At 59.9% G+C, this 27,250-nt stretch overlaps 1 protein-coding gene across 3 annotated transcripts in view; it reads right to left on the bottom strand.

Moving 5' to 3' along the window:
- SEPTIN9 (septin 9) overlaps positions 1-27,250 on the bottom strand; it is a 146,858-nt gene that overhangs the window by 108,916 nt on the left and 10,692 nt on the right. The window contains exon 2 of one of the 3 annotated variants that reach the window (XM_042917074.1): positions 21,218-21,274. The exons of 1 other annotated variant lie outside the window; for it this stretch is intronic. In XM_042917074.1, the coding sequence (XP_042773008.1) occupies positions 21,218-21,274 (57 nt within the window). Of the gene's footprint in view, positions 1-12,177; positions 12,315-21,217; positions 21,275-27,250 lie in introns of those variants that run through there. One more of the 3 variants, XM_042917076.1, reaches the window with a different exon arrangement.

Here is a 27,250-nt window from a genome sequence, read left to right as displayed (position 1 = left end):
CCCCCCCCGGAAAACTTCTCGTGGGCCAGCTCCAGCCTGCCCACACCCTCCAGAAGTTTCTCTGCCAGCCAGTCGACACCCTCTGGGAAGAGCGTTTTGCCGCCAGGAGGCCCCGGGGTTTCGGAGGCTGCCACACGCTCTCCGGCAAGGCCTGGACCCCAGACCAAGTGAGGCAGGCAGGGCCGGTGCCCCCAGTTCTTCATTCCTTCCCAGGTACCTTCCCGCAGCCCCAGAGGCTCAGTCCTTCCTTTCGCGCGTGCAGTGAAACAGCCGCGGCTCTCACAGAAGTCACCGTTTTCACAAATCTAGGCACCCGTTTCGGTGGCCTTAAGTACATCCACCCGGCCGTGCAGCCATCAACATCAGCCATCTCTGGAACTTTCCGTCTTCTCAAACTGAAACCCCGTACCCCTCAAACGCTAACCCCAGTCCCCAGCAACCACCGCCTTCTATGAACGTGTACGCACATCTGCCCCAGACCTTGCTCGCGGTCCTTCGGGGCACACGACCCGAAGCGGGTTTGCCGGATTCACGTCAGAATTCTGTGTTCAACGTCTTGAGGAACCTCCATACTGCTTTTCACAGCGGCTGCACCGCCTTGCCTTCCCGCCGACAGTGCCCGAGGGCTCCGGTGTCTCCACATCGTCCCCCACGTGCGTTCGTCTCTGCTGCCTGGAGGGTCGCCATCCTCCTGAGGATAAGGTGGTATCTCACTGCGGTTTGGATTTGCATCGTTCCAACGATTAGTGATGCTGAGCGTCTTTTCCCAGGCCTGTCGGCATCCCTGCGTCTTCTTCTTCTTCTTTTGAAGTTATTTATTCATCTTCAGAGACAGAGAGAGCAGCGGAGGGGCAGAGAGAGAGGAGAGAGAGAATCCCAAGCAGGCTCCGCGCTGCCAGCACAGAGCCTGATGCAGGGCTCGGACGCACGAACCGCGAGATCACGACCTAGCCGAAACCCAGAGTCAGACGCGGACGGACTGAGCCCCCACCCCCACCCCCACCCCCGGACATCTGGTCTGTCTTCTCTGGGGAAATGTCTATCTGGGAAAAACGTCCAGTCCTCTGTCAGTTTCTTCGTTGGGTTGTTTGGGTTCTTTGCTGTTGCATCGTAGGAGTTCTTTATATATTCTAAATAGTAATCCCTTATGGATAGATGGTTTGCGACTCTCTCCAAAATCTGGGGATTGCCTTTGCACTCTGAAGAGGGCTTCCCTTAACACACACAAGTTTTCGATTTTGGTGCAACACAATTTATCTACTTTTTTCTTCGGTGGCCTGTGCTTTTGGTGTCCCTTCCGAGCAACTGTTGCCAAACCCAATGTCACAGGCTTCCCTCTGTGTTTCCCCCTAAAGCAGCTCCTTCTCTACGGGCGGCTCTATGTTCCTCAGAATCTTTTTTTACCCTCTTCGTCGTTAGTCAGCTTTTGCCTGTTGATGATTCTTTGTATTACATTTTGCTGTTCAAATTACTGGTGTGGTGTGGTTTTCTGTTTCCTGCCTGGGCCCTGACGAATACACCAAAGTAAGTAGAAGGGAGGAAGCAATGAAGATAAGGACAGAAATAAAGGAAATAGAAAAGAGAAAGAAAAAAAAATAAGGCAAAAGTTCGTTCTTTAAAAAGATCTACGGATCAATAAACTCATAGGCAGACTGATGACAGAGACGGAGAGCATAAATTAGGAAAGATATTAGGAAAGAAGGGTTATCCCTAAGATCCTACAGACATTAAAATGGTAACAAAGGGGGGGCGCCTGGGTGGCTCGGTCGGTTAAGCGTCTGACTTCGGCTCAGGTCACGATCTCACGGTCCGTGAGTTCGAGCCCCACGTCGGGCTCTGTGCTGACAGCTCGGGGCCTGGAGCCTGTTTCAGATTCTGTGTCTCCCTCTCTCTCTGCCCCTCCCATTCATGCTCTGTCTCTCTCTGTCTCAAAAATAAATAAACGTTAAAAAAAAAATTAAAAAAAAAAAAAGAAAGAAAGAAAGAGATAACACTAGGGCACCTGAGTGGCTCAGTCAGTTAAGCGTCCGACTTTGGCTCGGGTCATGATCTCACAGTCGGTGAGTTCAAGCCCCTGCGTCGGGCTCTGTCCTGACAGCTCGGAGCCTGGAGCCTGCCTGGGATTCTGTGTCTCCCTCTCTCTCTCTGCCCTTCCCCCTGCTCATGCTCTGTCTCTGTCTCAAGAGTAAATAAACATTAAAAAAAAAATTTTTTTTTAAGATTTTTAAAAATAAATAAACATTAAAAAGAAATTTAAAAAAAGAATGTCCTTTCAACAAATAGTGCTACAGAAAAAAAAAAAACCAGCAAGCAAAATCCAACATAATGAACCTCGATGCTCTCCATCACATACCATAAGCAAAACCTAATTCAAGATGATTTCTAAACCTAACATAAAAGCTATAACTATAAAGCTTCTAGAAGAAAACACGGAAAATATCTTTGCCACGTGGGAGCAGGCAAAGCTTTCTTATAAAGAACACAGGAAGAGGTAACCACACAGAAAGAAATTTATTAAGGTAGATCTCATCAAAATTAAAATTTAAACTTCTGCTCCTTAAAAGATATCATTAAGAAAACGAACAGGCAAGCCACAGAGCAGGGGTGGGGGGGGGGGGGAATATTTACAATCCACGCAGCTGACCAAAGACCAGCATCCAGAAAGAATAAAAGCCAAGCAACCCACTTTTAAAGTGGGCAGCAGGTCTGAAAAGACCCTTCCCAAAGGAAAAGTAGTTGAGCACAGGAAAATGCGCTTAACGGCATTAGTCACCAGGCAAATGCGAGTTGAAGCCATTATGAGATACCCTGAGACACCCACCAGGAGAATGGAACCAGCAGTGACAGCACCAACTGTCGGCGAGGACACGGAGCGACCAGAACTCTCCTGCATGGCTGGTGGGTAAGCAAAATGGCACAGCCACTTGGGGAAAAGATCTGGCAGTTTCTTACAAAACTAAATACACGCGTACCTACCTATCCTCTGGCCCAACAATTCTACCTCTTGGTAGTCACATAAGAGAAATGGAAGCATGTGCACACACACACACACACACACACACACACACACACACCGCGTACAAGAATGCTCACAGCAGGGATGCCGGCTGGCTCAGTTGGCGAAGCGTATGACTCTTGATCTCGGGGCCGTGAGTTCAAGCCCCACGTGGAACGGAGAGATTACTTTAAAAAAAAATTTTTTTAATCTTTCAAAAAAAAAAAAAAAAGAATGCTCAAAGCTTTATTCGCAAGCGCCTTACACTGGAACCATGAAATGAACACCACTCAGTCATCATGGGACAAACCACCGGTGTTCGCAGAAACACGGAGACAGCTAGAAGACACGCAAACCGGCAAAACTAACCTGTAGTGTGAGGAAAGACCCAGAATTTTGGTTGCCCCTAGGCCGGTGGAGGCAGAGGCTGACTGGCCGGGAGCGCCGATGGTGATGTTCTCAATTCTGACAGGAGTTAGGATACACAGGGCAAGCGCACGCCCCGAGATCTGGGCGTTTCACGGCACATCAATTTTACCGCCAAGAAAGAAAAAGAGCCGTAAACGAACGCTGGCCTCTCGCTGCTGAAATGCAAGCCGAAGTGTTTGCAGGGCGATGCGTATGGATATCCGCAACTTAATCTGAAATGGATCCCCCAAGTCATGGGGACTGTCGGCAGAGGGAGGGACAGACAGGTGTCGAAGCCAACAGGGCAAAACGTGCAGCATCTCGGTGGCGGGCATACGGGTGTTGGCGCTCGAACTCGTCAAACCCTCCTGTGCGTTGGAAATTTTTCACAGGGAGAAGATGGGAAGACTTGAAAGAGACAGAGACATATCAACCGAAACTAGGGGAAAAGAAGGAGAGGGCAAGCAGGAGGTCAAAGCCAGTTGAGGAGGGAGCCCTCTCTCCTGGCGCGCTGCCGGAGGGGTATCTTCCCATCCTTGGGCGTTTCCTGCTCTCTCTTCCCGCACGCACCCCAGCCAGCAGCCACGGGAAGTGGAAGTAACACGGGGGGCAGAATGGGAGCCCGGCAGGGGCTGGCTCTCCAGGGCCTGCAGCGCCACCTCCTGGAGGAAAGGCCTTCTGCAGCCCAATCCCTCTCCCTTCTGGGGTTCACGGCCTCCTCCTTCCCCAGGCTCCCCCGGGGTCGCATCACTGCAGCAATGGCGGCGGGGGTCGGTGGCGGGGGTGGGGGGGAAGGGGGGTGACACTGATGCATGGACGATGCATGTTTCCAGAACCCAGGCCCCCGACCACTCCTCGCCAGAGAGGTGCAAGCTGGGGCCGGCGCTCCCGGTGTATGTCCCCTACCCTTAAACACACATCACAGAGGCATGGCCCAAGCCCACCCTCTCTGGGTGGCTCGTAAGCCCCCGGCCCACCGTCCCCCCCGGCCCCATCCCTCCGCCCTGGACATGGCGTCATCGGGATGGGCACACACTGAAGATCCTGGGGCTTGGAAGCGTGACGAAGTCAGCCCTTCCAAAGCCGTCGTTCTGTGGTTACTATCAGATAACAATGCCCCGTGACCTGTCAGCAGTGCCAGGGCCGAGAGCCCTGCATCCTTGAAGCGAAATGCCACCTGGAGAGGGCACCTGGCAAGGGAGGACAGCGGGGGGCAAATGCACACGGCCGGCCGCCCGCGCGTGAACGGCACCGGAAGCAGGGCCAGAGCGGGGCCCGAAGCGAAGCCACAGGAAGGCGGGGTCTTGGGCCCCGGGTGAGCCTTCTGCGCTCCACACTCACACCTGTGCTGCCCCCACCGGCGATCCTGCGGATGGCCAAGGGACACACTGAGCAGCGAGCAAGGCTTGACCTAAACGTCCCGCGTGGGCCAGGGTGCACAGGCACCCACTGCCCGCTGTCCCAGGAGACGGCGTCTTGAATCTTTGTCTCCCTCCCCAGCCCCCGCCACGGGAGCAGAAACACGGCAGCTGGAGAAGCAGCAGGTCTGTCCCCACCAGCAGGAGGCGGTATCAGTCGCCGGCAGGCACGTGGGGTCGCACCAGAGCTCCCGCCCCCTCTGCCCGGAGACCCGGGGCCTTGGAACGAGACGCTTCCCCCACGCCGCATGTCCTCTTGAGGCTACCCCCTCAGGGGTGCCCTCTGGGCCCCAGGTAAGTGCATCCTCTGCCTCTTCAACGGCCCGGTCTGCCCAGCAATCAGAGGCCTGGCTTCTCCCGCTGCAAAGAGCAGCCTCGGTGCCCTCCTCCCCTCCGGGCCTCCCCACTTCCCTTCCCTGCCCACCACAGGTGACTCCTAGCAGCCGCCGGGCATTCAGGGCCTGTGGCTCCCTCCACGGGGCACCCAGCATGTCTCCCCAGCACCCCCCCCCCCGGCCGCTCCCTCTTCCGATGACAGTTTGGCCACGCGCACCTTCATGACGACCCGACCTCAGGGCCTTTGCATTTGCTGTGCTTCTCTGCCTGGAAGCTCTTCCTTTGAAGGCTGGCCTGGTCGGGTCCCCCCCCCCCCATCATACAAATTTCAGCTCCATGTCACCTCCTCGGGGAGGACATCCGCTGATTCCCCGACACACACGGCCATGCGTACCTGGTGATGATCGCATCACCTGTCCTAGGCTTCTTTCAGCCCTCATCCCAACTCACGCATCGATGTGCTTATTGGCTAACTGCTTGACATCTAGTTCCGACGGAGCCCCAAGGAAGCAAGGGCCGTATCCCCCTGGTGCGTCGCCAGCGGCCAAGAACCTAGGCAAGCGCCCGCCCACCGCAGGACGTGAATAAATATCAAAAAGTGCGTTGGAACGAGCTGAGCGTAATGGTCCTGCGCACGGGATCCCGGCGACGGAATGACAGGAGGTGAAGTCAAAGCAGGAGAAGCAACACAGATAGCTGACACCGGTTAGGGGAGGGGGGAGGAAGGCGGGGAGAAGTGATGCCCTGGGCTGGGCGTGCAGGTCCCTGCCACCTGTCACACCCGTCACACCCTGTCACACCCGTCCTCTCCCGCAGATCCACCCAGCCCCAAAGCGTGCAGTTTTTTATAGCAAAGTTTCAGAGCTGGTGCCTCTTTGCTAATTTCCTAGGGGTGTGTTGCTTTGTTTATTCAGCTTTGCTCAAGTCAGAGTTTCCTCATTTATTTAAAAAAAAAAAAAAAAAAAAAAAAAGGAGCGGGGAGGAGCATCCGAAGGTCTAAAGACAGAAGCCTTCTCCACCCGGAGCTGAAATCCACATTGCTGTCTGTCCAGAGTTCAGGCTGTGGCCAAGACCGTTCTCCAAGTTCAGGCCGCTTGTCAGAAGGAAATCTCCCCAGTTTCTCCGTCAGGTCCACCCTGCCTGCTGCCCGGTCACATGTGCAGCCTGAATGAATCCACAACTGCCCCTGTCAGCGGAATCCTCGTGTGGCCGGTGAAGGCGTGCCTGGGGCTGGAGGGCCTTTGGGCAAAGGGGTTCGAGTGGCAACCTCAGCGCAGAAGTTTCTGTCCGGATCAGATGACCAACTCAGAGCAGGAGAGAGAAGCTCGGACGGCAGAAGGCAAGCAGAAGAGCGTGGCTGGAAGACGGTTCCTGAGAAGGAGCAGGGGGACAGGCTAACGGACAGTGAGCCCCACACTGACACACAGGCAGCCAGGGTCACATGCAGGCCGGGCAGGGGGACCAGACAGAACAGGGGGTACGCCGACACAGCGGAACCCAGAACGTCCCAGGCTGGCCTCCGTCGTCAGCCCAGGAGGGCCCGGCCTGGGCTGCCCTGGGCGTGGCACGTGTCCAGCTGTGTTCTGGGCCAGAGTTGGGGCTCCCTGGCTGGCCTGGGGCAGGGGTGGGGGTGCAATTTAAGGCCTGGCCCAGCCCAGGATTTCCCCATTTCCTGCCTCCCAGAGGAGCCAGCCTGGGTGTGAGGAAAGAAAAAGTGAATCAGGAGCCTTACCTCACACCATGTGCAGAAATTAACTCAAAATGGATCAAAGGCCGGGGCCCTGGGTGGCTCAGTTGGTTAGGCATCTGATGCTTGATTTGGGCTCAGGTCATGATCTCACCGTTCATGAGATTGAGCCCCACATCAGACTCTGTGCTGACGGTGCAGAGCCTGCTTGGGATTCTCTCTCTCCCTCTCTTTCTGCCCCTTCCATGCTCGTTCGCTCCCTCTCTCTCTCTCCTCTTTCTCTCTCAAAATAAACATTTATTTTTTAATGGATCAAAGTCCTAAACGCCAGAGCCAAAACTGTACAACTCTTAGGAAAACACACAGGGGAAAAGTTTTGTGACAACAAGTATGACAGCAAAAACACAGGCAACAAAAGAAAAGAACAGTACAATTGGGTTTTGTCAAAATGAAGAACCTCTGTGCATCGAGGAACACCAACAACGGCATGAGAAGGCAACTCGCAGAATGAGACAAAGTATTTGCAAATCACATATCAGACAAGGGACTAATATCCAGTATATATAAAGAACTCCTACAACCAATAACAACAACAACAACAACAACAAAACAATAAAAGACTCGGCAAAGGACTTGAAGAAACATTTCTCCAAAGACACAGACACCAACAAGCCCAGGAGAAGGTGCTTGGCGTCACCGAGCATTAGGGAAATGTACATCAGAGCCACAGAGAGACACCACTTCGCACCCCTCAGGACGGCCGCTGTCCACATAAACAAATTAATTTAAATAACATGTGTCGGTGAGGCTGTAGGGAAGCAGCACCCTTGTGCCCTGCTGGTGGGTGAGTGAAATAGTGCAGCCGCTGGGAAAGCAGTGCGGAGGTCCCCGCAAAAATTAAACACAGAATTCCCATATGATCGAGCAACCGTGTTTCTGGGTATGTGCCCCAAATGTCTGAAAGCGGGGACTCCAGCAGGTATCTGCACGGCCAGGCTCACAGCAGGAAATCTCACAAAAGCCAAAAGGTGGAAACAAGCTGGTGTCTACCCAAAGGTACAAGAATACACAGAATGTGGTCTGTCCATATAATGGAGTGTTATTCTGCCTCGCACTAGGAAAGAATCTCCGACCCCCCCCCCCCCCGCCCCAGTGCGGCTGTACCTTGGGGACATAATGCTAAATGAACTAAACCAGGCACAGAAGGACAAATGGAGCAGGATCCCACCTCCGTGAAGTTCCTAGAATTGTCAAACGCGCAGACACAGAACGTAGGGGGATGGGGAGAAGGGAAGATTGATGTTTCATGGGAACCGAGTTTCGCTTTAATACCGATGGTTGCACAACTGTATGAATATACTTAGCGCCACCAAAACGTATGCCTGAACATGGTCCAAACGGCAATTCTTTCTTATGCATCTTTTGCCACAATTTTTAAAAGGAATTCAGAGTCCTGGGGCGCCTGGGTGGCTCAGTCGGTTGAGCGTCCGACTCTTGATTTGGGCTGGGGTCATGATCTCATGGTTTGTGGGATCGAGCCCTGCATCAGGCTCCGCATTGACATCGCCGAAACTGCTTGGGATTCCCTCTCTCTCTCTCTCTCTCTCTCTCTCTCTCTCTGCCCTTCCCCGCTTGTGCACACTCACTCGCTCTCGCTCTCTCAAAATAAATAAACTTAAAAACATAAATAAATAAACCAGCTCAGAGTCTAGCACAGGGCCCCTGGGGGCCCCCAGTCCAGTGATGGGTGTCCTCCTAAGAGAGGAGGAGAGACGGGGCGACACGGAAGGCTGTGACAACAGGCAGAGAGACTCGGTGATCCTTCTAGAAGCGGAAGATCACCGAGGATGACAGCCTGCTTCCCAGGGGCGGTGGCGGGCGGTGGGGGGGGAGACCGGCTCCTCCCTCGGGGCATCCGGAAGGAGCCAGCCCTGCCCACACCTTGAGTTTGTACTTCCTGCCTCCAGAACTTTGAGACCGTGGCCTGCTGTTGTTTTAAGCCACCCAGTCTGCGGCAGCTGGTTTCAGCAGCCCTGAGAAACTACCCGGAGGACCAAGTCCCTCGCCACTCAGAGCCAGAAGAGGAGGAGGGCCAGGAGGGCGCCCGGCCATGCCTCTCCTCTGGGAGATGAGGAAAACCAAGCCGGAGAGGGCCAGGCAGGTCCAGGCAGCTTGCGGACCGCAGTGTCCGTCCAGGACAGGGGTGAGAGGTGCCCGGGGACTCAGACACAAGCAGGGACGGGTGAGAACGCAGGCACTGTCCCTATGGGTGGGGGTGTCCAGCTCCCTGCCCCCACTCCCCATGACAGCGGACGCCCCTGAGAAGAGCAGACCACCAGTCCCCTCTCCCCGGGCAAGCGCCGTGGACCTCCATGCGTCGGGCAGACGCCCAGGCAGGGGCAGACGTGCCGTGACGGGGCAGCTGGCCCTCCCGGGACCCCCACACCGACGTCCACGACAGAGCAGAGGGACTTCCACATTCCCCGCCTGCAAGTCACCCGCGAGGCCCGTTCCCACCCTCCCCGGGGCCCAGCTGAGCTCAGTAACAGCTCCCCAGTGGAAAGTTCCCTTCTTGGAGATTCTCCCCCTGCTGAACTACAAGCGCTTGGAACGAGATAAAACTGCTTAATTTGTAAAAGCCACAAAGCCGATCCAGAACAAGGGAAAAAACCCGACCCTTGGCTAGAAGGCGCGGCCTTCTGTGTCTCAGCGGCCAGTCACTGCTCCGTGACTCATCCCTGCCTTGCTGACAAGCCCTCCGGCATCTTCTCGGGGTGGGGGTGGGGAGCGGACAGCCCCTGAGGGGGCCGGGGGTGCCCCCCCCCCCCCCCCACTGAGGAGGACCCTGGGCCCCAGACTCACACACCGGGCAGGGGCCCAGCGCGGCCAGGAGAGGGAGCGAGCAGACGTGAGGGTCCCGCGGCTGTCCGCACCTGCCCCAAGCCCCTCTCCTTCCCCAGCGACCCCTCCTGGACAGAACCGGGCAGTGGCCGGAGGCCCACCTTAACCACCAGCCCCGGGGCATGAGCGGAGGAGCCCTGTCTGGAAGGCCCGGGTGGGGCGCTGGGCCGGGCAGGCGCCTCTGCCCGGTGTGGACTGAGACAGCTGTCACAACCGCCTAACGGCGAGACGAGGGGACGTGTCCGGCGAGAAGGAAGGAGGGTTCAGGGCGCCCCCAGAACAGACTCAGAGGCCCCATCGGCAGTGGGGTGCTGCCTCCGGCCATGCTGGCCCAACTCTTTCAGCTGACAGGTTAGGAAACTGAGGCCCCAGCAGGCACAGGGGGCCCCAGTTAAAGGTACCATTAGAGACCAAGGTCAAGATCTGAGCAGGTCTGGGGAACAACATCGGGGAAAAGTTAGGAGGGTCTCCACTTTCGTCCCCATCTGTAACCAGTTTCTAACCGAGCTTTGAAAGAAGTAAGTGATTTTAGGGACAACGCAGCCCTGTGAGGATGTCCTCGACAGTACCGATTCTTCCACGGGCACACCCTGAGAGAAGGTCCCCGCGTCGTCCCTCGCCGCGCAGACCTGCCCGATGAGGGCAGCGGTGCCTCGCGCGGCCGCCGAGGTGCAGAGCTGAACGTTTGCAAAGGCAGTTTTGTTCAGTTCGTGAAAAGCTCCCGGGGTCTGGTTAGCCCGGAAGGTTCCAAGAGTGCTATCACTTCCCAAGAGTCTCCCCCCCTGCTCTCCGCTCCCCTGGTGTCACCCATGTGGGCGGTGGCTTGGCCGGCTGTAAAATGAAGGCCGGACCCGGCGCCCACCCCCGCCCCGAGGCCCCGCAAGCCAGGCTGGTGAAGTGAGGACCATCGCAAGCCTGCAGGGGTCCCGCTCAGGGCGCCCTGTGCCCTGCAGCCCCCGCCAGGGGAGCGCGGGGAAGTCTGGCTCCACACCTGTCTACCCCAGCTGGCCCGTGTCACTCAGCTCACACGTTGCCTTCCGCGGGTCTCCACGGCTGCCCCTCCTCCCGTGGTGGTCCCGGCCTTGTACACGCACACGCACAGACGCATGCACACATGTGGGCACGCCGGTCGGCAGCTCTCCCCCCAGTGGCTGCCGCGCCAGCCCTGACCTCACGTCAGGATCAGGTGAGCCCCTGGAGCAGCAGACGAGGAGGAGCCTCGGGACGGGCCACCCTTTCCCCTGGCCTCTTGGGGAGCCCCCCAACCCACCCAGTGGCACGCAGGCTATGCACCCGTGGGGTGGCCGGGACCACCTGGAGCCCTAGAAGGCCCCAGACCTGCACAGGGTGCCCAGGACACTCGAGGGGCACGCTGAAAGCCGCAAGCACCACGATGGGCTAGTCACGAGGTCAGACGCCGACACAGTCACGGCGTGCCGTGGCTGGCCGGGGGACTGAGCAGCCTCACCGCGGACAGGGGGCCACCTAACCGGATGACTCAAGGTGGGGCTGCCTCCCCTCTCTCCAGGATCGGTTCTCGCGCCACCCCGACGGCTCTGTGCCCGCTCCGTGGGGACCGCCCGTGAAAACGGCCTGTCTTTGAAAGGCTGGACCCACGAGGGGAGCGGGGAGTGGTCCAGACCCGCGAGGCCCCGCTGCCCCAGGACCAGCCGTCCGCCCTCACTCTGTGCCCTGACGTGACATCAGCGACTCTGCTGAAGAATCTGAGCCGAGCCCACGTCTGCTCATCCTGCTGGCCTGACGCGTCCCTCAGTGACCCTGGAAGACCGCCACTCCCCACCCCGTTGCAGGGTTCCTAGGTGAGTAGGGGCTCCAATGACACCAGTCAGTCACCTGGGTTAATGCCCCAAGCTTCCAGCGAACAGGACCAGGTCTGTCAGCCGTGTGCGGGCGTGCACACACCCACACGCACACACACACACGTCTGCATGTCTGCCCTGAGCCCCGGGAGCTCCACCCCGGCAATCAGCTCCTGGGAAGGCACCAAAAGGCTATTTCAAGGAGGAGACCACGGCGGCCTTGAAGACGGACTTTGGCTGGCAGCAAAAACACAAACCACACGGGGGACGAACCAACCAACTAGCGACCCAGAGCCGAGCGCCGGCCGCGGGTCCCCCCACCCTTTGCCGGGGAGCTCGGCGCCAACGTCCCCGTCCCTGCGCCCGGCGTCTCGGGACGCAGAAGTGGCACGCTGGGAACCGAGGGGGAGAAGGATCCGGGAAGCAGAGCGGGCTTGAAATAAAAGCCAGACTTCGTGAAGCTCGGCTCTGGGAACACCGCGTCCCACGACCTCAGAACAGCCAAAAGGAAAGAAATATGTCCACAGAAATGAATCCCAGTGACCCCTGGGTGCTGACTTCCCGAAGCAGCGATCCAGCTCTGAGTTAGGGGAGGGGCGGCGAGCGGCCTACCTGTGATCCGGTCTCTCTCCATTACTACGGATATATTTAGCAGCAGGCGGGAGTCCTGGCGTCCCCCTTTCCAGAGGCTTCCTCCCCTTCTCACCCCCGACGCCCTCCCTCCTTCTGCCTCCTCCTTCTCCTCCTCCTCCTCCTCCTCCTCCTCCTCCTCCAAAAACACTCTTTGTCTGGTCTAATTTCTTCAATCTGTTGCAATCACGAATGCATCCAAATTACCACGTTTCCATGTGCTGATCATATGTTTGTGCTCCCAACTGAACCAGCATTGTCTCTTTGAATCGGGAGGGAGAAGGGACCGAGGCAGAGAAATAGAGGCGAGGAGGCGGGGCGGGGGCCGGACGTGGGCCGCGGGCCTCCCGCAGCCCCGGGGTCCCGGCCGGACTGGACTGCCGTCTGGGCTTTGTGCGCCCGGTGGCTCCAGAGGTGCGGCGTGCGAGCGGCTTCCGGCGGCCTTCTCTCCACCCCCTCCAGCCCCTCCGCCAGGCCTGCTGCTCCTTTTTAATATCCACTTGGAGAAGCTTAACTTAGCCTCTTGGAAACCAGCTCACAGTCAGATTCCTGGCGACTTCCAAAGTCTTTCATTTTCCCGTCCCGCGATGCTAGATCCTTTGGTCGCAAAGCCTCGCTCCCGCGTGCCTGCCTCTGCCTGCGGCCCCGCAGCCCACCCCCGACCCCAGACTCGACCCCCACCCCCCGGAGGAGGAGGCAGGGCCCCGGAGCACCTGCCCGAGGAGCCCAGCGGGATGTCCGGGTCCTGACAGAGACCGCCTGGCCCTCCCTCCCGCCCAGGCGAGGAGGGGGGTGGCGCAAGAGAGACTTCCTGGAAGGTCCCACACACTCATGAGTCAGTGCGTCCCCAGCTGTCCCCAGGGAGTGAGCTCCTCAGCGCGACTCCCCACTCAGCCCCTTCTCCGGGCCTGGCGGGGGGCTCGAGTGCCCCCTGCTCTTCTCCTGGGGTCCGGGGCTGCGGGGAGGGGCCGCTCACCTGGCAACCTCAGGGCCCCACCGGCACCCGGTCAGAGTCAGGGCTGGGGGGCTGGGGAGATGGAGGCATCCCCTCTGCCCTTTAGGCTTCTTTCCCTCCAAGGCCCTTGGCCCCAGACAGACACGGGTTTTGTCTGCCGGACCCTCTTGAAAGAAGACGCGCGTCGGGGCCCATGCCGCACCGCTCGGGCAGTTTTGCGGAGAATCTGCAGATTCTGCGCTTGTCTTGGAAAAGACGGCCATGTGGCCACGTGGGCTGGTGTGAAGAGCGTCGCCCCCCCATTGACGACCCATTTCCGGTTTGCCCTGGTCCCCCAGCCCCTTCACTCATTGTCATTATTCTGAGCTTGCCATCCCGTCCCACATGGCCACGTGAGCCGTGTTACCACGGGCGGTCCGTGCGCACCTGCCTGCCAGACGGCGCGGTCAAGGTCCCCGTCCCCTCCCGCCTGGGACAAGACCCCAAACGCAGTCCCCTATGTCGCAAGGGCGTCTTCTTGGGGGGCGGGGGACGCCCAAGGGCAAGCACCTCCTCACCCCACCCCCCAAGCAGAGCCTGGAGGAAAGCCCCAAAAGCGGCCCGCATGGTGACGGAAGGTGGGGGCAGTGTCTCAACCAAGGGGGGGTCCGACAGGCTGAACAGTGGCCCCCAAACACATCACAACCTGATCCTTGTAAAGGGGACCTTATTTGGAGCGTCTTTGCAGAAGGGTTTAAGTGCAGTCAGGCTGGGTCCTAATCATACGGGGGGGGGGGGGGGGGGTGAGGGGGAGGCGGGAGAGATTTGCAGACCGTGGCTTTGAAGGCTGGGTGCGGCCACAAACAGAGGGGCCGCAGCCCCCAGGGGCAGCAAGAGGCCGGAGAAGGATCTGGCAACCCTGCCCGCACCTTGCTCTCAGGCGTCCAGGTCCACAACCTGAAGAGAACTCACTTCTGTGGTCGTGAGCCACCAAGTCTGTGGCCGTTTATTACGACAGCCCCAGGAAACACCCCCAGACACCATAAACCCAAGAGCCAACATCCCCGTATAACGTTTTCCGGCCATTATATTTCATTCTAACGCATTACATTCAACCAACCATTACCAATCCTTGGGTTAGAACAGTGGCAATCGTGGGGGCTTTGGGGTTTATTCCTTCAGCCTCTTTTCTGATTTTGAAGAAATGCTCCTTACTGGTTTTTCTGCTTATAAATGTAATCTTTGTTCATCGCACTGGATTTAGAAACTGCAGAAAAGATATGAAGAAGACCCCCTTTAATACCACACGAGACTCTCTGGCACCAATTCCCGCCGGAGCCAAGCAGGCCCAGGAAGGCCCCCCCCCCCCCCCCAGACAGGCCCGCTGGTGGAAATTCGGGCTAGGCCAGGACACGCGGCGGCCTCGTCCGTCCAGGCCGCCTCCTGCAGGCGCCGGGCGCACAGGCTGTGATTTCACAGCCGTAGTTGGTGCAGCTGCTAAGCACAGCTGACCTGGGGTTTGTCCCCGGCATAGTTTGGCTCGACGTCCGTCCGTCCCCCCCCCACCACCATGCCTAAAAATCCGAGCATTCTGGCCCAAGCAGGGGATCATTTGAAACCAAAAACCTGGCAGCACCGATTGGCTCCGAGGAGGCCCGTGTGAGTCATGAGCCAGCTCAGAGGCCAGGCGCAGAGGTGGGGTGAGGCCAGGCCAGACCTGCATCCCCGAAGTGGGTTCCCCACATGGCTCCATTATCCTCGTCTGTGGTTACATAAAACCCGATGCCCCCCCCCCCACCCCAGCTTAGAATCTGCCGCTGCATTAGCATACGAAAGGCGGTGAGCAATGCCAGTGAGGGGGCAGGCTTCCTTTAACCCAGCACTGCCCGGATTGGACACCTGCCACCTGGGGGAGGCCGACCCCCCAACCCCCCCCCACCCGCCCCGGGGGCCATAGCTTTGGGAAACTGCCTGGAGCAGCCAGCAAGGCCCAGCCCCTCCGGCCAGCCCACGTCCTGGGGTGGGCACCAATGCACAACAGCTCTTTCCAGACGGTTCTCAAGATGGTGCCTCCGTCCTTCACCCCCCTTCCCCCCGCACAGATGTGTACCTGCCACCTGCCTGTTCCCAGCCACCTTCTTTTCAATGTCACCATCACCAGCGAGGGGCCTGGTACGGGGTGAGGCCTGTCTTTAAAGATACCGCCCTGCACCCGGTGGGGAGGGGACGCCCAAGTAAGAGGCGTTCCCGGGGTGCCCTGAACGCCTGCCGCCCGGCCAGGAGGATGATTCTGATGGTGAGGGCAGCATCGAGAAGGGGCTGACAGGACCGACGGGGCCTTGTTCCCCGCGCCCCTTCTGAGGAGGGGCTGTGAGGAGGTGGGGGGAGAAGAGACACTCAGAAAGGAAGGTCACATTCTGAGGCTCTGGGATCACACTTTCCGCCCCTGCTCACCCCCCTCCCCCAGCACGGATGCCTGCGAAGCCTCCATAATCGGCTCCGAGCTCCCAGGGAACTCTCCCTCTAAAAAATGACTTTTCCGTTCATTTCCCGCTCACCCCCAGACTCAACCACTGGAGTCTGCCTCCCTGAGTTACAAGTAAAGGCGTTCCATCCTGGCCCCCTCCCGCTGCTACCTTACCCGCCAGCAGAGCGGGCAGCCTCCCCGAGCAACACAGATTCCGGGCTGGGGCCGGCTGCATTCCTCTCCGGAACCTTCTCCCCACTTTTGATCGTGCGGCCAACTTTCGGCTGCTCCTGAGCAAATGCAACCCGGCTACTCTCTGCCCTTGGGCCGGCCTGTTGCTTTGGGAGGAAGGGAACCAAGATGAGACGGGGGAGGGCAGCGGCCCGGGAGGGCCTCACACTCAGCCAGCCATCCCAGGCTGCAGCCCGGCCGGAGCCGGCGCTCCGCTCCTACAGGAGGCCCCGGCTAGCCGTGTGGTGCAAGGGGGGGCCTAGGGGTTTGGAGGCCAGGTTCTCGGTAGAGTCTGCCCCCGGGGCCCCGGGGTTGGAGCTTCTGCCCAGAACACTGAAAACTCCCCCAAAGAGCTGGTGTCTTCCATTCACCGCTGGGAGCCCTGCATTCTGCCTGCTCGGCAAGCGCCCAGTAAACGCTCGCCGGGTGAACAACGAAGTTAAAGATCCAACACGTGGACTCTCCCGACCGGCGCTGCCCAACAGAACGCTCTGCGATGATGTAAATGTTCTATATCTATCGCGTTCAATATGGCAGCCACGTGTGCCTACTGTTGAATGGGTTTCCTCCTCCTCCTCCTCCTCCTCCTCCTCCTCCTCCTCCTCCTCCTTCTCCCGGAGACATCGCATTCTCCATAAATGTCTTCACCAGAAGACAAACAAAGAGAAAAGCTACTTTTCAGCCAAGGCAAAAGAAGGCGGATACTTCTATTTTAAACTCTTTCTTTGGCCCATCGTCCCAAGCTTCTCCTATCGAGTTCAAGTCCACAGTATTTACAGCCTGCTAGCTATGTGCCGTAAGAACATGGAGCCCTATGGGTGGGGAGGACCCCGAGACCCCCCAGGCCAGCAGGCTAACGGAGACTGACGGGCCGGGTCAAAGTTACCGTGGAGAGAGAACACCTTCAGAGACGAGAAGGTGCACAGCCCGTCCCAGAGCGTGGTCGCCAGATGGCCAGGGCACCCAGAGCATGGAGGGAGGAATCGGGAGAGAGGGCCTGGAAAGGGGGCCGGGCCAGGCTGGGAAGCGTCATGACCACCGTACTTGGGTTCCGTTTAGCCTGTGGGGAGAAGTGAACCAAGGTTTCCTTAATAGCAGGAGGATCATGACCAGGTCTGTTCCGAATAATCACACGGACGCAGCCTCTGGCCCAGGCCCGGGCACACGGCCGGGTCTCAGCGAATGCCGCCGAATGCTGACGGGACCAGGGCAGCCTCCGTGTGGAGAAGGGGTGCCGTGAGGAGGGACACCGAGGCCTGACCAGGTCCAGGCCAAGAGGCGGCCATTTGGGAAGAGGGGGGGTTGACAAGAGGGTGTTGGGGGTGGTGCAGAGGTTAAGGAGACACCGATTTCTTGCTTGAGTACCCGGGTGGACGGTCAGGCTGAGACGTGACGGGAACAAAGGAAACGAGGTGTCGGTGCATGGGAAAGGAAGTACTATCGAGGGGAGCCTCTGAGAGCCCACGGCCCTGCCCGCGGTCAGCCAGGCTCTGGCAGTGTCGTCCTCGACCGGCTCCCTGCCACAGAGGCACGCTCTCTCCCTCCTGCCCGTGTGCCCACAATGATGGCGGCGGGGCCCTGCGTACAGCTGGGCGTCCTGAACGTGAGGCTGAGGGCTCACTGGGCCCGGGACAAGGAAGGGGTGCGTGAGCCTGGACAGAAAGACGGGCGGGGAGGGAGCGACGGAGGAACCCGCCCGAGATCCCAGGGGGCACCCGCTTGTGAGGCGTCCCCCGTGAGGGCAGAGACACAGCCCCCATCCACCCACAGCGGCCCAGCGGGAAGGTACTTGAGGTTCCCCTAACGAATCGTCACAAACACAGGGGCTTAAAATAACAAAAACGGGTTCTCTCCCGTTCTCTCTTCTTCTGGAGGCCGAAGTCCAAAATGAAGGCATCGGCGGGGCTGAACTTCTTCCAGAGGCTGTGGGGAAAACCCTTCCGGTCTCTTCCAGCCCCAGTCCCAGCATCCCCTGGAGTGCTCACCTTACTTCATCTCTGCCTACGTCTTCACGCGGCCTTCTCCCCCGTGTACGTCCCCTGTGTGCCATGTCCCTTCTTGGAAGGACCCCCAGCCATGGGGTTTAGGGCCACCCTACCAGGAGCAGAACCTCATCTCGAGATCCCCAACCAACGACGCCCGGAAGAGACCGATGTCCAAGTCAGGTCACTCTCTGAGGTTCTGGGTGAACGTGAATCCTCAGGGGACACGATTCAACCTCCTACAGAAGGGATGAGGCCACCAACCTCAGAGGTGTCTGAAGGAGCAAGAGAAGGACCCAGAACACACACGACGGGCAGAAAGAGAAGGCTCTGAGAGATCCCGGCCGGGGACAGTCGGGCAGGCTGGCGGGCCGGGCCGCAGAAGGTGAGGGAGCTGACCGGGTGCGCTGTGGGAACCAGGGCAAAGGTTGGCCCGAGACAGTGGCCCCGGAAGCGGCTGCCCAGAGCCGCTGCTAGAGGCCCAGAGTGTGGGAAAAGAAACCGGAAGGCCACTTGGGAGGTCTGAGTGTGGGCATCCCCACGGCCCAGACGATCTGCCTGGGGTCACACACGTGGGCACGGGGACACGTGAGGATGTTCCCAGCAGCGCCTGTAACGGAGGAACCTTCCGTGGAACCCCGGCAGCAGGCCCGCGGGTAGACAGGCAACTCGGCCTGCCCGCACGGAGGAGCCCTCGCCCGCGGTCAGAATAAATGAACTAAAGCTACGTGGACCCTGCGTGGACAGGTCTCAAAGCCATCCCGTCGCGTGGAAAAGCAAAAAGCAGCAAAAGGCCACCGCCCCCTTGGACACCCGATGTGATGCCGCTGGTCTTCAGCACGAGACCACGAGAGACCACACGAGACCACGAGAGACCACACGAGACCACGAGAGACCACACGAGACCACGTGTGTTGACCACAGACACGCCCGACGGGGACCGGTTCTAAATTCAAACAGGTGGTCACCCTGGCAGGGGTGGGCATGGGGAGGGTCACCCCAGGGGTTCAGACTGCACCCGTGATACCCCATAACTCACGCCGGATGGTGGGGGCACAGCCGTTCTGTTATTTTACTTTTCACGTTTACGTGTCAACCAAGTTCTTTTTTTTTTTTTTTTACTTTTTTTAATGTTTCTTTATTTTTGAGAGAGAGACAGCATGAGCGGGGGAGGAACAGAGAGAGAGGGAGGCAGAACCCGAAGGAGGCTCCAGGCTCCGAGCTGTCAGCACAGAGCCCGAGGCGGGGCTCAAACTCATGAGCCGCGAGATCGTGAGCTGAACTGAAGTGGGACGCTTAACCGACTGAGCCCCCCAGGCGCCCCAGTACCAATTCCATTTTTATAAAAAAGAGCCGCGAGTGAGTGAGCTCGTCAAAGCATTGACCTGGGTGTGGCTTGTGCCAGAAACGGCCGTCCCCGGCCTGGTCCCACACACAGCCCCGTGAAGAACCTGAACGAAAGCAGGCCTCTGGAGGACTCGGGGTCCAAGGTCCCAGACACGGGAGACCAGGCAGGGTGTGGGACAGGAGGTCAAGCTTGGGGGGGGGGGGAGGGAGGGCGGCGGCTCTCAACGGGGATCCTACAAGGGTCAGAGGGGTGGGGCGAGGGGGCTGAGAGGCTGGGGGTCCAGGGCAGGACCCCGCCTGGACCGAGGTCTCAGCTGCAGGACGGCAGGGCTGACAGAAGGAGCCAGGGAGACGAGGAAAGGGTGTCCGGGCCGGAGCCCGCACAGGCCCCCACAGAGAGGATTCCGTGTGTCAGCAGGCGGTCCCAGGCAAAACCCAGATCACCGACTTGCAGCTCTGGGCTTTGGCAAATTATGCCTTAGGCTTCCAAGTGGAGCCGTGCTAGCGGCTGCCAAGGGCTGACGGCACAGAACTGGCCAGTCTGAGCGCGGGGAGGCGCTGGCCAGAGGAGGCTGCGTCCACGCGGCCCGGGGCGCCAGTCTCCCAGGACCTCAACCCCCGAGCTCAGGAGCCGGTCTCCAGCCCGTCACAAGACCAGGCCCCCAGACCCAGCCCCGCTGGCGGAAGGGAGGGAGACCGAGAAGCGGCCCAGCTGCAGAGGCAAGGGGTCCCGGAGAAAAGTTCCCCGGGAAGGCAGAGGCGGCCGGGCGGTCCAGTGGTCAGCGGCCTGACGTGGCCCCGGGTGGGCGGAGCTCCTGCTTAACCACGGATGTGAATCATTCGGCCGCCCTGCAGACCTCCAGCCGGGCGTCACCCTTCCCTTCCCACACCCGGCCCCATCCTGCACCACACGGGGCCTCAGACACGGCCGTGTGGACATCCCAGCCTGTACAGACACACCCCGCCGACGCCACCACCCCCATTCCCTGCAAAGAGCTGCCCCTGGCCTCCCCACGAGCCTGGAGGTGTCCCACCCACGGGCAGGTGACACCTCTCCCCTCGGGGATGTTTGCGCTGGCCCCGGAAGTAGGCGCAGGGACGTCTGGGCAAGGAATTCTGGCGTCGCCAGAAAGATCTGGCTGCTAGCTACATGTAGACCTTAGCTGGAAGTTCGTCTAAAATAAAGTAATTAAGGGGGCGCCTGGGTGGCTCAGTCGGTTAAGCGGCCGACTTCGGCTCAAGTCATGATCTCGTGGTCCGTGAGTTCGAGCCCCGCGTCAGGCTCTGTGCTGACAGCACAGAGCCTGGAGCCTGTTTCGGATTCTGTGTCTCCCTCTCTCTCTGACCCTCCCCCGTTCATGCTCTGTCTCTCTCTGTCTCAAAAATAAACGTTAAAAAAAAAATTAAAAAATAAATAAATAAATACAATAAAGTAATTAAGGAATTCTATGCAAGCGACCGGACGAATAAATTAAACTTAATGGATTCTTCAGACGGTCAACAGTCACGTGTAGCTAGCGGCCCCTACAGGGGACAGCACAGACGCGGGACCTTTCCACCATCACAGGAAGTGCGACTGGGCAGGGCTGGTCTCGGAGGTGGGACGCGGGCTCTGGGAGAGGCGAGTCCCTCCGTCTCCGGGCCCCGACATCCTCCTTGAAAGGGGGCCACCAGCATGAACACGCACAGAAAGAGCCAAGAGAATAGCTTGGCCGTGACCATCACGAGCTTGCTAATTTGACACTGGTTACCTATTCGCTCTGTCGCGGGAGCACCTTCCCTCCCGCAGGGTCACGGGGAGCAGGCGCAGGGGTCACGGGCCGATTGGCTCAGAGGTGCTCAGAGTCAAAGCCGCCCTCGGCACCTCGCGCCTTCCCTCCGTGCTACCTACAGACAGGCGGCTGCCCCAGCCCCTGGTGACACGCCTCTGCCGGGCCCGAACGAGACCTGCATCAGAGCCATCGAAGACGGTGTCTCCCTGGACAGCAGGGGAGGGGCCCTGCTCACCCGAGAGGGCCAGGCCGGAGAGAGGGCAAGGCCATGACTTAACACACCGCTTACCTGGGCCCGTGGGGTCGCCAAGCTTCCGGAGACGGTTGCTGGAGGTCCGCGTGACTCCTAAAGACAGGGGCAGAAGGCACAGGTCACACACGGCCGCCGGCGGGTGGTTAACACCGGGCACGCCCTCACCTCTGCTCCTACAACGGGCTCCAGAACCAGAAACCAGAGGTCCTCGTCCTCCCCGGCGACACCCAGGCCCAGCAGCCACCTGCAAGGACAGCCACTGCCATCTGGACACCGGCCACTGGCGGCCACCGGGCCAGACTCTTTACACCCATTTCTCACCTAACTCTGACCGCTGCCTTTTGCGGCCGAGTTTCAGTCGGGTCGAGGAACTTGCCCGAGGTTGCACAGCTCCTAGGAGTTGAGCCCAGAATGAACCCAAGTCCGTCCAACTCTAAAATGCGGGCTTGGCCCAGTGCATCATGCCATCCTGACTGTCCGCAGGACGGTGAGGGGTGCTGGCCCCCGGTCAGGCACTGGTCACCCCCTGGGATGGCACACGTCGATCTGTATTGTGAATCGGGATCTCCCCGCACCAGGGTCCCTGACGCCACCCCCCTCCCCCCACTGCTCTGAGGCCGGGCAGGGCCGGGCTGGATCCGGGAGGGTGGAGGACGAGCGGTCCTCCCCCACACCCCCCAGCGGGGAGCAAGAACGGAGCCCCAGATGAGCACCGCCTCGTGCTGCACACGCTCCATCCCGGCACCCACCCCTTGGGCCAGCGCGTGCTCCCTGGAGAGGCTTATGGCAGGCAAGTCCTGACTCGAGGAGATTTGCAGAGGTGCTAAGCCGAGCCCGGCCGAAGCTGCCAGGAAGGGTATCCACGGGAGGGGCAGGGGAGCGTGCTACCGCGGCCAGGTCTCAAGGAGCTCTGGAAGTGTGCCGCCTGGGCAACCAGGCCGTCCTTTGGAGAGCCGCAGGGACACCCCAGGTTGGCCGGCAGAGGCCCTCCCCACAGACGGCAAGATGAGCGGGGAAAGGACCCGCTCATCAGGGTTAACCCGGAAACCTGCCCGCAGCCTCCGCCGTCTGACAGCCACCCAGGATGCCGGGGCCAGAGATGCCCGCTCCCGTCTCGCGGTCTTCCGGAGAGGCTCTTACAATGCTCACTCACTCATCCGTCCCACAAACCCCCCCACCCCCCGCCCGACACCGTGACCACCGGGAAGCGGAGGCAGCCAGCATTGTTCCTGAAGGTGCCAGAGCCCCACGCAGGGTGACCCACAGACCTGGCTTCGTGTGCAGCTCCCCGGGGACACCCATGCTCTGTACGTCTGAAGACAGTGACAGCAGAATGGGTACAGTGCATCCTTCAGGGTCTTTCTTACCTGCCGCTAAGCCCAGGCCTCTTTCTGGGGCTGGGGAGGACCCCAGGATGTGCCCCAAATGTCGAACCCACACGGAACACCACCAAGAGATGCATGGACACGAGACTCAAGGGCCTGGAGTGACCAGCGAGGCCTCTGGGAGGCAGGGACGACCAAGTTGACCCTCGAAGGAGGCAGGGAGGAGGAGGGATGCTGTGAGGTCACGACCACTTCCGCTCGCGGAGGCTCTATGACCACTCCCCGCGCACCCCACGACGCAGGTGCCACCAGGGCCATTTCAGACAAGGGAAGCGAGACCTGGAAGGCCCCCTCGGCCCGCCCCAGCCACGTCGGCGACCTGGTGGCCGACTCTATGTGTCAACATGACTGCATCCCCCCGTGCCCAGATATGCAGCCAAACGTGATCTCTGGGTGTTTCTGGGTGAGGTTAGTGTCTGTATCAGCGGACTGGGCACAGCAGGCCGTCCCCTCGGCGCGGTGGGTGTGGACACGACCGAGGAAGGGGGGTGCTCTGGGCCTGACGGGAACACCGGTCTTCTCCTGCCCACGGGCTGGGACGCACGGCGTCGGCCCCCCTGGTCCTCGGGCTGAACTGCGGCACCCGCCTCCCAGGGCGCCCAGCTTGCAGCCGCAGCCCTGGGGTTCCTCAGCCTCCGTCATCACGTGAGCCCGTTCCCCGCCGCTCTGTGACCTCACCCGGCAGACACGCGAGCACCCTGGGTGCCCGGCCACCCCGATGAAACGTCTGCTCACCGCCGAGTGATGGAAACCGTCCCTCCTCGACTACCGCCCAGAACACGAGGATTGCAGGCCACCCCTGCCCATCGAGGCTGGACGGCGGCCTCAGGCCCTTGGGGGCGGGAAAGTCCCGCATTGGGCTTCCAGAACTGACTGCTCCCTTCGGACCCGGAGAGGGTGGGGCCCTCAGTGGCTCTGGTGGGCTCCCCGGGGCTGGGAGCGGCGGGAGGGAGACGGGCCCTGCCCCCAAGGCTGCTGAGGCGGGAGTGTGGGCATCCCCAGCCTCCGACGGCCACCACGACGGCCGTGGGCTCTCTCCACACGCCTGAGTGAGAGCTACACTGCATGTGACAACCCACGAGAATGATCATCACCCCCCAACACACACACACACACAAGCCACTCAGAGGTCCCGCCGTCGGGCTAAGAGTGGCACCAATGAGCCACAGCTGTGCCTGTAAATCCAGCAAGTCCCCAGTATGGAAACAGTACGGGCTGAGGAACAGAGGAGGAATGGGCCCAACATTCCTGTGGATTGACTCACTTCCGGCTGTGCCTCGCCCGGGGCCAGCTGGACGCCCACCCGTGCCCCTGTGGCGGCTTCCAGGCAAAGGTAGAAGGGAAAAGGACCCGTTCGGGCTCTTCAGCACCCCCCCCCCCCCCGCCCACCACCAGGGCGTCTGGTCCTCAAGCCCCATTCTGGGTTGGCTCCTCCCCGAGCCCGCGAGTGGGGCCAGAGCAACAGCATCTGTCTCGGATTTCTTGGGTGGAGTTTGTGTTTTATTTGTGCTGTTTATTTTTCCGATTTCCCCAAACACGCGGCTGGTGCCAGGCAGCCCCTGGCGCAGACAGGACGCCGGGCACGCTGCTTGCTGGGCCGGGGAGGTGGCGGGCCCGGGGTTCCCGCCCTCCGACGAACTCCCCGCCCGGGAGACACCCGCGGCCAAGAGCTACTGAAATCCAGCTCCCTGGACCTCATTCCTCGGGCCCGCGTCGGAGTCCGGCGCAGAGGGAGCTGGAAAGGCCTCCAGGACATCCAAGGGCTCCGCTGTTCCAGTTGAGAAGGGAGTTATTTTTGTGCGATTTTAAAGGAAAACATATTCAGAAGGAGAGGAGGCCATGTGACATCCAGAGTTCGCCGGGTGCGAGCTGCACGCCCCGGGAAAATAACACCCACCCCTATCCGTTCCAGCCTCATCACTCCCCCCAGCCCCCCCCCCCGTCCCGGGGCGGCGGCACGGGGACCAAGACGAAATGAGGTCACACGCCGTGGCACTGGGCACAGTCCCGAGCACAAAGGAAGCACCCGATAGATTAGACAATTATTACCATCGGCAGTAGGTTCATCACAGTCATAACAATTTTTAAATTATTAGCGCTCACCTGCTGCATACGCCAACCTGAACCTGGGGACCTATAATTAGGAGCTAAGAGAGCTCGGCGGCCCAGAGCCGATGCATCTGAACGAAGGAGAAGTTGTAACCGAGGCCCCCGGCACGTTCCGGCCAGGCCGCTGCTATGCCCCGACCACCGCCAAAAAAAAAAAAAAAGTTCTTCCAGGAGCTCTACCTTACTCCCTCCCAATTCAGGGAAGCCCCCAGACCCTCCTGGTCTCCACAGCGATCTGCACGTTAGGGGAAGGTGGGCAGTTTTCTAGATCCAGAGAAAACAGCCAGGCTTTGGGGAGCTCAGACTCCGGGTGCTTGCCCTCCCGGACCCGGCCGCCCCAGAGACTCAGAGGCCGGGCCAAAGGCCATTTCCCACGTGGGCACAAACTCCAGACCAGTGACCAACGCCAGCAGAGTGTGGCAGATAGAGCCCACGAGATTGAAAGTCGCTTCAGATGAGACAAAAGTCAGCAGGGAGTGGAAAGCAGGACTCAGCCCCGGCCGGCGGCTCCAACAGAATGAAAATGCAGCGTTCCAGAGCAGGAAAGAAGAGGCCAGAAGATGCGCGGGGCCTCCTCGGGCCTCGAGAGAAAGACGAGGATCCCACGCAAGGCTGGGAGAACGGGGATGGTCCGCGAGGCATTTTCCTCGTAGGAGCAGCGTTTGGGGTGGGGGCCGCCTCCAGGCAGCAAAAATGGGTCCAGGTAAACCGCCTGGTGCCCCTCTCGCCCCTTTGCCACACCCCCCAGGGGCGGCACAGCCCGGGTGCCTGTGTCACGGAACTGGGGAGCTTGCCCGGGGAAGGGAGGGCAGGGCGTGAAGACATTTTATCTTTCCCTTCCAACCACGTTTTTGTGATGGAACCCAGGAAATTACAAGGTTGAAATGGTTAAACAGGCACTGAGGAACTTAACTAGACTCTCCAGTTAATAGGTTATTATTCGTGATTATTTTTAATGACTGGAACACCACACGTAGTCTCAGAGCCGCTGCCTCCGCCCAGGATCTGGCGGCTGGCCCCAAGCCCCGCTGGGGTCGTGCACCGCCCAGACACCCTGACCCCGGGGTAGGGGACACCGCCCCTCCACACACACACATGCACCCCGTTCTGCTCTGTGCCAACGGTGAAGGAGGTCTGGACAGGCCCTTCCTCCAATTAAAAGTCACCATTTTCTCAAAAGGGAGCCTTGCAGGAAGGGGTCCGTTTTCAATAAAGAATCGGTTTTCAATTTTTGCTTCAAACTCATGAGAGACTCTCAGGAAAGGACCGGGAGGTCCCGGCGACCTTGGCCCAGAGCTGCCTGCCCCTACCCAGCGGTCCCCTCCTCCTTCAAGCCCGGGACGGGGGGGGGGGGGGCCCAGGACACACAGTCTTTACCCCCTTCTCCAAGCTCAAGTGCTCACAAGAAGCTGTGAAGGGCTTCCCCCAAGTCAAGGTTGCAGGTGGGAGTAAAGAGTCAAATTCCAGGCTTATCTTCAGAGGAACCTGAGATAAGGAGATAACACCTCCTCCCTCTTCTCCTACCCTCTGCCCTTGGCCTTTGCTGCCAGGAAGTGTGTGTGCTCTGGACAGGTACACTAGGGAGGTGCGGATGCCCTCCTGATGGTGCCCCAACCACCACCGCCCCCCGCACCCCTCAAGAGAACCTTCTCCCCACCAAGGCCGGCAGCTGGGGCTGCGGATCGAAGCAAACCTCAACGTATTCTCCCACGTGGCGAGCAATCCTTTTGCCTTTGGAAACGTGCTCGGGCAAGGGACGCAATACTGCGGGAAGTTCTGTTTTCTGCAAAGCCTCGGGGCTTGAAGCCAGGGGTCCTAGTCCCTTCTCGGACTCCCGCCCCTACCTGCCATCCCCTCTCCGGTGTTGGCGGTGCTCCCAGCCCACGGTCCGCCCGGCTACCAAGCGCCAGCAGAAGGGGCTGCTGGTTCTGGTGTGGTGCCCTCGGCCGCGGTTGCTGCGGCTCAGGGTTGGGGCCCGGCTGCAGGGCCGGAAGAGAAGGCCCCGGGCGGTGACCGCGTCGCCGGCAAGGGCTCTGCGTGTGCGGCAAGGAACCAGGGCGCACGTCCTCCTCCAGCTCGGACCACATCTTCGGGCGGGTGTTCAGCCTGTCTGAGCATCTTGGCAGATGCAGACTCGTGAAAGATCACTGAGTGCCTACTCTGCACCGGGCACTGTCCAGGGAGCGGGGGACACGACGGTGACCCAAAGTGCCGTGGCTGCTCCTGGGGCCCCTCCACGCGGGCATCTGGCTCACACCTCGGGGAAGAGGTGTCACCAGATGGCCACGTCTGTCACACAGCCATCGGTGCTGACCAAGGACCCACAGAGCCCTTCCCTCAAAGGTTCACCAGCGGGGCATCTGGGCTCTGGGCCCCACCCGTAGAAACTACATTGCCCGGTGAAATCTGAAGTTCAGGGGCGCCTGGGGGGGGGCTCAGTCGGTTAAGCAGCCAACTTCAGCTCAGGTCACGATCTCACCGTTAGTGAGTTCGAGCCCCGCGTCGGGCTCTGGGCTGGCCGCTCGGAGCCTGGAGCCTGCTTCGGATTCTGTGTCTCCCTCTCTCTCTCTGCCCC

The sequence above is a fragment of the Panthera leo genome, chromosome E1 (assembly GCF_018350215.1).
Source record: "Panthera leo isolate Ple1 chromosome E1, P.leo_Ple1_pat1.1, whole genome shotgun sequence".
In the NCBI taxonomy this organism is placed as follows: Eukaryota; Metazoa; Chordata; class Mammalia; order Carnivora; family Felidae; genus Panthera; species Panthera leo.
The sequence above is the reverse complement of the archived record's forward strand: the minus strand, read 5'-3'. Positions and strand labels throughout refer to the sequence as shown.